General features: G+C 29.7%; 1 protein-coding gene across 1 annotated transcript in view; it reads right to left on the minus strand.

The window, feature by feature from the left end:
- Positions 1-278: 278 nt before the first annotated feature.
- LOC127702940 (uncharacterized) overlaps positions 279-12,845 on the minus strand; it is a 49,804-nt gene continuing 37,237 nt past the window's right edge. Inside the window, exons 7-10 of the mRNA XM_052207260.1 lie at positions 12,078-12,226; positions 9,163-9,425; positions 7,075-7,188; positions 279-3,811 (exon numbers count right to left, since the gene is read on the minus strand). Of these exons, the coding sequence (XP_052063220.1) occupies positions 3,421-3,811; positions 7,075-7,188; positions 9,163-9,425; positions 12,078-12,226 (917 nt within the window). The 3' untranslated portion in view covers positions 279-3,420. The remainder of the gene's footprint in view (positions 3,812-7,074; positions 7,189-9,162; positions 9,426-12,077; positions 12,227-12,845) is intronic.

Consider the following 12,845-nt stretch of genomic DNA (forward strand, 5'->3'; position numbering starts at 1 on the left):
GTGACCTACGTTTAATGGTAGGCTGCAAAATACTCCCATAGATACAACCCCAGTTCTATGATCGTATGTGACTTTTGAGAACTGAATGTGATGTATATAAAAGGCCATAGAAAATATCATATGGCTGCCAGTCTTTTCAAGAATCTGCAAACCAAATAACATTGCTGTATGATCATTTGTATCTGAGATATGATTGTGGGCATGCATATGAACCCTATGAATTAGGTCTCAAATAGTCCCCTCAAACTTTATTGAGAGGAACTAATAACAACAACAAATGAAAACAATTATATTTAATAAGATTATCAAGTAGAAAATACTCAATATAAAAAATATACATAAATTTTATCAAAAAACATTAATGAAATCACAATCATTAACAATTACAATATGGCACAGACATGCTTAAGATGAGATTCAACTTTAAATGTTTCATGCATCCTACCTACATATGATAATTTTAAGTAAAATGCATTCATGGTGAATAAATATTTTGCATATATCATTCTTGATTAACACTCTGCATTTCATAAAAAGTCATTGAAGTTTATAATAAGTCTTCCTTTTTGCTTTATTCTTACTACATGTACTATCTGGGTAGTATAGATTATCAGGTTTTCTTCCCATTGATATAGACAAATATCAGCTGTGAGCCACAATGTGAACCTTTTTGGCGAGCAAGTGTAGCGAACAATAAAAAAACTTTACATAGTGTTGAGCTGCTGTTATTTTACGATATACATACGTAGAAAACCTGATAATCTGTTCATGGTTCTATTATCCTTTCCATTAGACAGCTTTATGCTTAACAAAAGTAAGTTTGATAACGTCTCCTTACAATGTGTGACGTCACTTCTACTTAGACATTCTGTCATCTCTGACAATGTCTGTTCAGGTCTCAAAGCGGTGATAAGAGAATTACTGAGTGACTGAGGAGGGTGATATATAAAGGCTAAGGAAGGACTGTAATGTCTAATAAAAGATATCATATCTTACCATTTTGTATCTAATATCATAACAATTTAAAGCTCATTGTGAACTAACTAGTACTATTATATGAACAGAAAATATATGAATTCAATTTTTTACTACAAAAACCTTCATTTATCAAAATCTTTCTTTGTTCATTTTTTTTCTCAGTCTTTAAAATATTTTACAACCTTTATCATGAGTATTGTAAAAAAATCAATGGTAATGATATGTCATGGAAAAGCGACCCACTTATTCTTTCCAATGATTAGTTATAGGTCAATAATTTATCAAATATATTTAATAAGATTATCAAATACAAAATACTCAATATAAAAATATATATAAATTTGAGCAAAACCATAATTTTTTGTATCAAAAAATCTTAACAAAATCACTTTTAATAAACAATTATCATATCCCAAGGAAATGTGTTGAACAAACATTTTGCATATATCATTTTTGATTTAACTTTCTGCATCCCATAAAAAGACGTTTAAAAAGTTTACAATATGTCTTCCTGTTTTGCTTTATTCTTACTCCTGGTTAATGTCTACTAAAAGACATCTTATCTTTTCATATATTATAATATGTAATGTGTCGTACATTTACGTTCAAATCTCATTGTGAACTGACTAGTATCATAATATATTATGACTTGACCAGGAAATACATCAATTTGATTTCTGACTACATAAACTTTTTTTCATAACAATCACTCTTGGTTTATTTTTCTTCTCAGTACTAAAAAGCTGTAAAATGTTTTAACAACCTTGATCACGAGTTATGAAATAAAAACTTGACGGGAATTGTAAGTCATGGCAAATTTACTCTCTTATTTTTCTTCAGTGATTATTTATAGGTCAATAATTCATCAATGACACAATTGTGGTGATGTAATAATTCAAAAATATTTAAGGTGGGACATTTTAATATGAAAGCAGAGATTTTAATAATGCCCCATGTCTGATATTGTGAAATCTCCACTTGCGCAGTGTGGAAACTATTTGTGATTTTTTTACAATATCCTTCAAAGTACAATTTTTGTATATGTTCAGGGGGTGTCTTAACATATATGTATACAAAATTAAAACTTCTGTTTGATTGCATATACATGTACAGAATTACAACTTCTGTTTGATTGCATATACAGAATTAAAACTTCTGTTTGATTGCATATACAGAATTATCACTTTTGTTTGATTGCATATAAATAGTTAAAACTTATGTTCTATTGCATATAAATAGTAAAAACTTCTGTTCAATTGCATATGATTAGTTAAAACTTATGTTGGATTGCATATAAATATAGATTCTACCAATGCATCAAGTGTGATACGATATTTATCCACTAGACTGAAGAACTGAGATCAAACGAACCACATGTTGATAAAATAAAAATAATCAACAGGTACAGAAAAGGATGAATCAGCTTAGAATTAGAGAAATAGTAAAAACTACTTTTTGAGTTACATCCCTTAGATATTCAGATATTTTCTAATTGTATAAGTAAACAGTCTTCTTTTTTTTGAATTGCTCTTGACTACATTGCTCTACTGGAGTGTTTAATTGTCTGTCATTAATAGATGTCTTTACCATTCATAAAAGTATAATTTCATGGACAATGAAAATCTCATTTGTCTGATATCTTCAAAACACTGCTCATTTACAAGCCTCCAAGAAGTTATTTTTGGAGGCCTTGTGCAGTTACTTATCATCTATGTGCAATAGACTTATTTGTTTGTTATTTTTGGAGGCCTTGTGCAGTTACTTATCATCTATGTGCAATAGACTTATTTGTTTGTTATTTTTGGAGGCCTTGTGCAGTTACTTATCATCTATGTGCAATAGACTTATTTGTTTAGTTCTTGAGATATAAGGCTGAATTCTATTTAAATAAAAAATCAATTAGCAAACAAGAAAAATATTGAAAGCCATATTTCAACCTCTCAAAACTTAAGAATTTTAGGGTTTGTAAAAAAAATTACTTGCTGGAGAAGATTAAGGGGAGATTATTCAAACCTTGAAAATAAGATAAAAATCTTACATATTTACTTTATAAACAAGTAAATATAACTTTAAACATCTTCAAGTAAATAAAAATTGACCTGTATAAGTATTACCCGTGACTGTAAATAGTGAACACTTCCTGTTTAAAGAAGAAAAAAAATCCAATATTGCAATCTTAATTAGTCCTTCTAAGAGATGCATGCTGCAGCATATAAAGAATAATTTTTTATGCTGAAGGCAACAGGGGCATTATGTGTTACCCTTGACCATATGTCTTTCCATCCTTCTGTCATTCCCTCCATCCATTTTTTTGTTGCAAAGCTTGAGCAGGGGCATTCTTACATCACACACATTCTTCTTTTATTTTTGTAAACAAGGCAATCTTGGGTTTTAATGACAAAAATACTGTACGATAAAAATGAATTATATCAAAAACTTCGTCTAAGAAATTCTCAATAACATTATGAGACAAACAGTTTCTCGAGGGTATCCTCTTCCATTATTTAAACAATCTCCAGCATAACTATACCACTGATTAAGTTGAAACATAGAAAAACAATTCATCAATATGCCATACTGATTGTCATATATAACTGTCATGTCTAATTCTTGAATGTACATAAGACTATAATAATGTCCATGATTATTTTCAGGATGTCCTTCATTATAAATAGTCATTGCAGAAATGATATATTGTTCTTGTTGTATCCTAATTGTTCTTCCTAATAAATCTCGAGCATTTTCAGTTGATATCCACATATCTCCAACATCAAGGAAGAAGAAAGGTGGAGGTTGCTGAATCATAGTTCTTATAACTCCAGGGCATGAATCTCTGTAATCAAAAGCAAAGGTCATAAATATTTACATTCAAATAAATCAGAATAAGTTCTCGAAACAGGTTAAATTCAATTGTATTTTTTATTGTAAATCAAACTTTTTAAGTCATGAATATATATTATGAATAAACTGCTTCGCCGAGCACAGCTGGATACGACCGCAGAGGTCCAACCATGAACGGTTGGGGCAAAATGGACACAATATTCAAGCTTGATACAGGTCTGAATTTGAATTGTAATTAAATATTTGACACATTATAGGTTTCTGACACAGAATAAATGTAGTCAAAGAACTTGAAATTGGTTGTATGATTTGAATTTATATTCAATTGATGATTTCTTGCTGTTGTGCAATACACTGTGCTGTGCGCAATACTTAGTAAATCTGTTTTCAGACTATTTACAAAGAACTAGCAAAATAATTGTGACCCCCAATTTTTCTTTGGAAAATTGACAATTTCTTAAATCTTGAGGGAAAAAAAAATTGACAACCCCCAAAGTTGAATGATATTTGAGGAAATTTTCTTTTTAATTTCTTAAATCTTGAGGAAAAAAAAAACCCCTCCCCCCCTCCAAAAAGAATTTTTTTTTACACCAAAAATTCAAAAAAAATTACATTTGGCAGTCAGGGATATAACTCTATAGGGTTATTACAGAAAAATAACATACATTTGTTATTGTGGACTAAAAATTCAAAGAACTGTGATAACATATGTATGTTACATGTTTCAAAGGGACAATATACATCACTAGTTTAGTTAAAATGCATACAAGTTCTATTGATATTACTATTGTCTTTATGTATACTTAACTATAGAAAGATATAACAGTTCATAGTTTGCCAATTTTGCATAGTACACCTATATGTTATTACAGAAAAAATATGCCTGTAATAACTAAAGGGTGTTATCACAGATTCTCTATATCACTCCAAAGCATTTTCTCAGACATACATCATGCTTAATTACAATGTATTTTAATTTATTGTAAGAAATAATGACCAGAGCATGTAATGAGGTTCTGAGCAAGCTTCCCAGTAATTCCCAAGTGTCTCATATAATAAGTTACATTCCTTTAATAACTAAGCTATGTTATTACAGCTAAGTTTATCCCTTAAAAGCCTCGTCTCATTGATTTACCATGGTTAATCAAAAATGTATTAATTTAAATAAAAAATAAATTATCAAGGCTATGCATTTAGTTTCTGCGCAAAGTCTCAAGAGTTCCCTAGAGCCCATTATAAATTAAAATATTTTTGATTTATTTTACAAATAACAAACATATGTTATTGCAGATTTAGAAAATTTAAGGAATAAAGAGTAGACAACTCATGAAAGTATCTGTAATAACACACGCAAGTTATTTTCTGTAATAACACACGCAAGTTATTTTCTGTAATAACCCTATAGAGTTATATCTCTGACTGTTTGAAGAAATTTTCTTTTTGTAAAATGTGGTACAATTTAAGAGACATCCATACACTTAAACACAAGTTATAGTCTGAAAACTAGAAAAATGCTTGTTTTAGACCCTTTTCGGCCCCTAATTCCTGAACGGTTTGGGCAATTACCTCCAAAATGAATCCCAACCTTCTACTTGTGGTATTGAACCTTGTGGTACAATTTTAGAGCAATCAAAATACTTATACACAAGTTATTGTCCTGAAACTAGATAAATGCTTGTTTTAGGCCCCTTTTTGGCCCCTTATTCCTAAACGGTTGGGACCATTTGGTATTGAACCTTTTGCTTAAATTTCATAGAGATCCATACACTTAAACTAAAGTTATTGTCAGGGAACCAAATGTCTTCGGACGAAGACGACGACGTGATAGCAATATACGACCCCAAAATTTTATTGCGGTCGTATAATAACATTGCTCTGGCTTATTGATGTGTTTATGCATATGTGACCATTGCCCCACTATTTCTCAACAAATAAGTACTAGAAATACAAAAAACAATAAATTTTTTTCACATAAACTTGATGCATTAATATAATGCTCTGCAGGGCACAGCTTGATATGACCGCTTAGGTCAAGCCCTTAACAGTTGTGGCAAGTATGAACACAACATTAAAGATTGATACAGCTCTGAATTTGGATTGTGATTAAATGTTCAACACAGCATAGGTTTCTGACATATAATGAATGTGGTCTAAGAACTTAAAATTTGAAATTGGGCATATACCTATTATGATCCAATATCCAAAATCTAAATACATGGTTAGCATAAGCATATCAAAGAACCCCAAGAATTCAATGTTTGACAAAAACAAACAACTTTTCATTTTGGACCCTTTGGACATCAATGTGGACCAATTTGATAACTGGACCCAAAAACCCAAATCTAAATACAAGGTTAGATTCAAATATCATAGAATCCCATATATTTAATATTTGTTGAGATTATTTTGGATCAATTTAAAGCAGGACCTAAATTGGAGATCTAAATACAGGAACCCCAAGAATTCAAGAATTTTAATTCAACCTCATTGAAATTGGTCAAGAAATAAGCAAATTATACAAAGTATAAAAAAAGTGTTGTTTTTTGCCCCCAATTCCTAAATGGTTCAGGCCATAACCCCAAAATCAATCCCAACCTTCCTTTTGGCATATGGAACTTTGTGGTACAATTTCATGGAGATCCATAGACTCATACTCAAGCTATTGTCTGGAATCCAGAAAATCCTTGTTTCTTGGCTCCTAATTCGTAAACGGTTGGGCCATAAATCAATCCCAACCTTCCTTTTGAGGTATTGAACCTTGTAGTACAATTTCATAAACATCCATAAATTTTTCACAAGTTACCGTATTGTTCTGAAACCAAAAAATGCTTGTTTTGGCCCGTTTATGACCCCTTATTTCCTAAACAGTATAATCCCCAAAATCAATCCCAACCTTCCTTTTGTGGTATGGAATAATGTGGTACAATTTCATAGAGATCCATTAACTTATATTCAAGTTATTGTCTTGAAGCCAAATGTCTTCAACAATGACATCAAAGACATTGCTGTACCATTATACAGCCATAAATTTTTGCAGTCGTAACAAAAATACCTAAAGTTATTTTTAACATGAATTCACACTGACATTACTGATTCTCACAAATTTCTTTAAGCAATGAGGTTAAATAATAAACCTTGTTTGTGTTTAAATTTCATTGAAAATAAATTGTCAATGGCAGAAATTTATATCTTTTTTTCAACACAATGTTACATGAAATAGTAGAGTTTAATTTGTAAGTGTATATGGAAACAAACCTGTGGTCTTCTTCTTGAGGTGAACTTATAAAATTGCTTATAGCCATTTGAACAATATCTGCATTTAATATCCCATAAAACACGTCAAAGTTGCAAACAAATCTTCCTAGGAATCTGAAAAATTACTCATGAAAGTAGTCATACATATCAAAGGTAGAACTAGAAAACTGATATGTTGGTTAGCCACCCCCTTTTACAATCTTTGTATGAGGCACAGAAACAAATACTTAATAATAATATAAACTAACCGATAAATTTTTCTTTAAATTTGACACCAAGAATTATTGAAGAATGTGTTTATCATAAATATAAAGTTTTGCTTCAAGGTCTATTTATTTTAGCTGCCATTTGGAAATTGAGGCTGACCAATAATTTTTTAAAAAGAAATATTTTGGAATGCAAATTATACTTATTTATCAACTTTTACTGAAAAATATTTTTCAAAAAATGTAACAACATAATCAGTCAAGGGCATTACTTAAACAAGTAATTTTTTTTAGTTACTTATATAGGTATTATTTGTTTTTGAAAATTATTAAATTACTCAATAGAGTTATTTTATATTTCAATAGAAGCATGGACTAAATGCAGTTTTCATGAGTTTTTGCATCATTTCATTACATAAAATTAAGAATCTATTTAATTTGAGAGAAATATAGAGATAAAAGGTTACTTTAAAAATAATGACAAAAATATTACTTGAATAAGTTATTTTATATATTTTCGAAAGAATTAGTAATGACAATTATTTAAGGAACATATGTAATTATTTTGGGTAACAAATTATAAAAAACTTTAAAGTCTTTAATGAAGTTTCTATCTATTTATATCTGTCTACCTTCAAGATTTTCAAGGAAAATGATATTTTAATAGTCCCATGAGACCAATCTTTGACCAAAAAGCATCGATATGAAAGATAAGTGCATTGGAAAGTCAATTAGTGTTTCAGGAGGATCCATTTTTATATTTAATGGGAAAAATAACCAGATGACTGTGAAAATTTGTTAAAGCTAGTAAAATCTGTATTAATGGACACCTATACAAATAATATTTAGAAAAGTTACTTATACAAGTAATATTTAATATAGCCTTGTTTTCAACATTACTTGTATAGGTAATTTTAAAAGTTACTTGTTTAAGTAATGCCCCTGACTGACAATATAGCTATATATCAGTTTTTGATGAAATCCTGGCATAAAAATATGTTTCTCAAAATCTATTATTTTTCAACAAAAAGTATGTTTTAACCAGTTTTTTGGCACCTGAAATCAATTTCAAATAGCTTTATTTATTTGTACATCATTATTTTGTTGAAATCAAAACACAAAACGATATTTCTCAATTATTTAAAATATTTGACAAAGAACTAAATTTTTACCAAATTCCAACCCAAACGTGCCAATCTTGAACTTATAAAAAATTTTCATTAAAGAATAATGACTCCTATAAGAACTAATCTAATGATTTTGGTACAAATAGAAGTAGGTGATCTAGGCAATTTAATTTTTTTGCCACTATCAGATTTGCTCTATCCATTATGGTTTTAAAGATATATTTTACCATCAATGTTTTATTTTTCATTTATGATGGCCATGTTGGTTGACTGACCATTATATTTTTCATAAATTATAATCTAAACACCATGAGTTGAAGACCCATTGGTGGCCTTGGGCTGCTCTTTAATCGAGTAGTTGTCTCTTTCACACATTCCTCGTTTCCATTGTCAATTATACCATGAGGAATAATGATTATCATGTTATATTTTAATTTGTTAAGTACTTTTTTTTTAATTTTTTTTTGTGTGTAAGTTTAAGACGGAAGACAGACAACAAACAGCAAAAATATGGCAAACCTTCATTGTTTCCAGATTAGCTAATATTGTAGAAAACGTATATGCAAAAATTGAAAAATTAAAATAAAAGTAAAATATGAAAGTGCCAATAATAGATGAAGACTTTTACTTAGTATTCTGAAGACATTAACAAAATAAATAAAACAGAGAATGCAGGCAAACTGATGAGAAATAATAGTTCACATTAAGGCAAGGTGTGGTTATAGATATATCATGATAATTGATACCCTCCATACCTTTGAACTAGACAAAGTGTTGAGAAACATTGTTGAAATGTATATCTGTGATATCGGCAGCGGTTATTCCTACACCTATATTCAATTTGAAGGAACAACTGTGTTGCTACCAGTAATGGTTCTATAATTCTGAGATCCATAGATACGAAATCTAATCTGTCACAGTTTGGACCTGGGAAGTTAGATATACGATTTGCCCAATATCTGCGTATTGCTCCCATGTTGATGTAGATATATAATTCCATAAACACAATATACCATAACTGAAAAAAAAAAAAAATAATTCGGAATGAAAAAATAATCACATACATAAACTGATGCTAGTCATAATACAATTTAATATACAGCAGCAAAAAAAAAAAAAAAAAAAAATTCAAAGTATTAGCCAACAGGAATAGATATCTAGGAAAATATTAATTGGACAGACAGACAAGGTGATTGCGATTTTTAGCCCCCACTCATACAGAGGAGGTAAGATAAAAAAAACAAAACAAAAAAAAAACAAGTATTTAAAGTTGCATTTATAAATTCATTAAGGAAGCACTACAGTCTTGTAATGATGGTTTAGTGTTTTTTTTTTATTACCAATACATTATTATAAAATATTTATCAAACTGAACATTCTGTCCAAGTTTGGTACAAATCCAGGATAATTTAAGTAAGTTATTAAAATTTTAAAAACTTTAACTACAGAGTGAATGTAATGTTAACTGGCAGAAAAACTAAGTCCATTTATAAGTAAAATACGGATAAACAGGATTTATTTTTTTTACAAAATTTACTTCTGGATACTATCTTATGATCATAAACAAGCTTCTGTCCAAGTTTGGTAGAAATCCAGGATAGTTTAAGAAAGTTATTAAAATTTCAAAAACTTTAACCACAGAGTGAATATTTGTGGACACTGCCGCCGCCGACGGAATGTAGGATCGCTATGTTTCGCTTTTGCGACAAAAGTAGCAGGCTCCACAAAAACAAGGAATGAGCTGTCAAATTGACAGCTGTATTTTGAAAGGTTGCTTTCAGGCTTTTTTTGACCTGCCACATTCTATACCTATATTCCAATAGATCAAGGACTATATCTTCTGAACAGCAAAAATGAAAATCGTCAATATCAAACTCGACCCCAATTTTGTCTTCGAACAGCATATTTTAATTCAAGAGCATAGGTTAAACATTTTTAAATAAGAAATTGCACTGAAACAACATAAAGTTCCATTTTTCAATCAATCAAAAACCAGAACTTCTGAATGGCAAAAATGAATATTATCTATATCAAACATGATCCCAATTTTGTAATCAGCAGTGATATTGTTGTCTTTTTTCAAAACTACTTCTACCGTTTTTTATTGGGAAAAATGCATATTTTTTATGGAAATTGGGAAAATTGTATATTTTAATCTGAACACATCAGCGATTTTTTGCTGACCTTTGCTGTCTTTTTTGCACTGTTGTTTTCATGTATATTTTGGTTGTCAGACATTTTCAACCTAAAAGGTACTTTTCGGAGAGGGGAAAAAGAAACAGAAGCAATGATGGTACTTAATGCATTGAAAACCACATGTTTTACAAACACCATGATGATTCTGATCAGAAAACTGGATCTCGAAAGTGCTTTCTAATATCAAAATAATAACATGAATACGATATTTACAATCATTACTACCAATGCCATCACTGTTTTGGGAAAATGTAAAACTTTTTGGGAGGAATTTTAAGCCATTTTTTTTAGTAATTGGGAATTTTCTCTAGGGGAAAAAGCCGAATTTCGGCTGTAATTTGAGGCAAACAATATCACTGAATCAGTAACATCATACTGTGGATTCATTATTATATGTGAGATACCACTTTACGTGGATTTAATTGTTTAAGGGTAAATCACGAAATTAAATGTTCAAAGTATTGCAATGATTCTATAGGCTTTTAAGCAGATTTCAGCAAAACCATGAAATCTAGTATCCATGATTTTCCTCAATCTACGAAAATTTGTATCAACAAAAATAAATGATTTCACAGTATTAAAATTTTAAGAGCATAGGTTGAACAGTTCATAAGTAATTGCACGGAAATAACGTAAAGTTCAATATTTCAATCAATTAAAATCCATAACTCCTGGAAGGCAAAAGTGAAAATCATCAATATTGAACTTGACTTCCATTTTTTCATCAGTAACAACATATTAAAATTTTAAAAGCATTGGTCAAGTTGTTCATAAGTAATTGCACGGAAAGAGCAATTTTCCAATAGATCAAGGACCATAACTCCTGAATGGTAAAAGCGAAAATTGTCAATATTGAACTTAAATTGAGTTACAGATTTAAAAAAATCCATTGTGTTGATAAATTAATGTTTAAAGTCTGTTGTTTGGAGTGAGAACAGTCAGATTGTAGTTCTACCTTAAGTTGAAAAGCATTCTGACAGTTTTATATATGCAATACAATTTCCACTTATCACCCATAGGTAACATTGGATTGGTTTACATAAATTTATATTAAGACAAGTATTCCATTGTAAGGAATTCGAATTGGGAAAGACCTAATGTACTTTGTATCCCATGTTTTCATTAATCATGACAGAACAACTGTTAGCCCAGGCATTCTCTGAAAAAGGACAGTTTTTTCTCTTAGAAAAATGATATTTTCAAGCAATTTTCTATGTCCCAAAATTGTAAATATCATTTTAAAGAGTGTTAACTTAGCAGTTAAGAATTTAAAAGTTTATGAAGAATTCCAAATCTCTTAATACTGGTATTTATTTTGGCAGATGCTGAACTGTAAATCATTTAAGGTTAATATTTATATGTATGTTTATCATTATCAATTAAATTTTAGAAAGAGTCTGTATTTATTAAACATTTCAAACAGTCCTTTGCTGTTTGACAGTTCTTTTAAAAGAAGAAATGCATGAAAACTTACTGAATTGAATATTTCATCAGATGATGAAACTAAATTAGCTGATAGAGGTGGGTGAACCAATACCATTACCAGTATCATCATAAGTACTGAGTCTATGGCGCAGGTGTTATATAAGTCATCACCATCACCTGCTAACATGACAGGAATTTCTGTAAAAGAAAAACAATTGACTAATGTGACTAAAAATTATTTTTTTTTTACAATAAAATAAAATTTATATATCAAAATTTGCTTGTAACATAACTCATCAAGATTCAAAAATTAAATTGATGAACCCTGTCTTACTCCTCTGATTACCCAGGGGAATAATCAGCTGAAGTAATTTATTACAAAATATATTTTCTTAATTGATTTTTTTATAAACATACTATACAACCAACTTGTATCATTTTAAAAAAACAACATAATGGAGACATAAATGCACATTATCGGTGTTCCCACTGTCTATATCACTCTGCTCAGCTCTTCATAAAATTGCTTATCTAAGCTTTGTGACGTCAAATACATTAACCAGGCCTTAATACGTTGATAAATTTTACCAAAACTTATCAAATCATCTTCCTGTTTGCTGGTGAAACAAAAAAAATTGTTTCTTTCATGCAAAATACACAAATACAATCTGATAAATCGATTAACAGATTTTCATCATATTAATGTTGTAAAATGTCAGCTGCATGACACAATATGATTCTGAACTCGTTCATAATGTGATCACTCGACAAAAAGCTTCATATTGTGACTTGCACTTGATATTTTATAATATAAATA

This window comes from Mytilus californianus, unplaced genomic scaffold (assembly GCF_021869535.1).
Source record: "Mytilus californianus isolate M0D057914Y unplaced genomic scaffold, xbMytCali1.0.p SCAF_5, whole genome shotgun sequence".
Taxonomy (NCBI): Eukaryota; Metazoa; Mollusca; class Bivalvia; order Mytilida; family Mytilidae; genus Mytilus; species Mytilus californianus.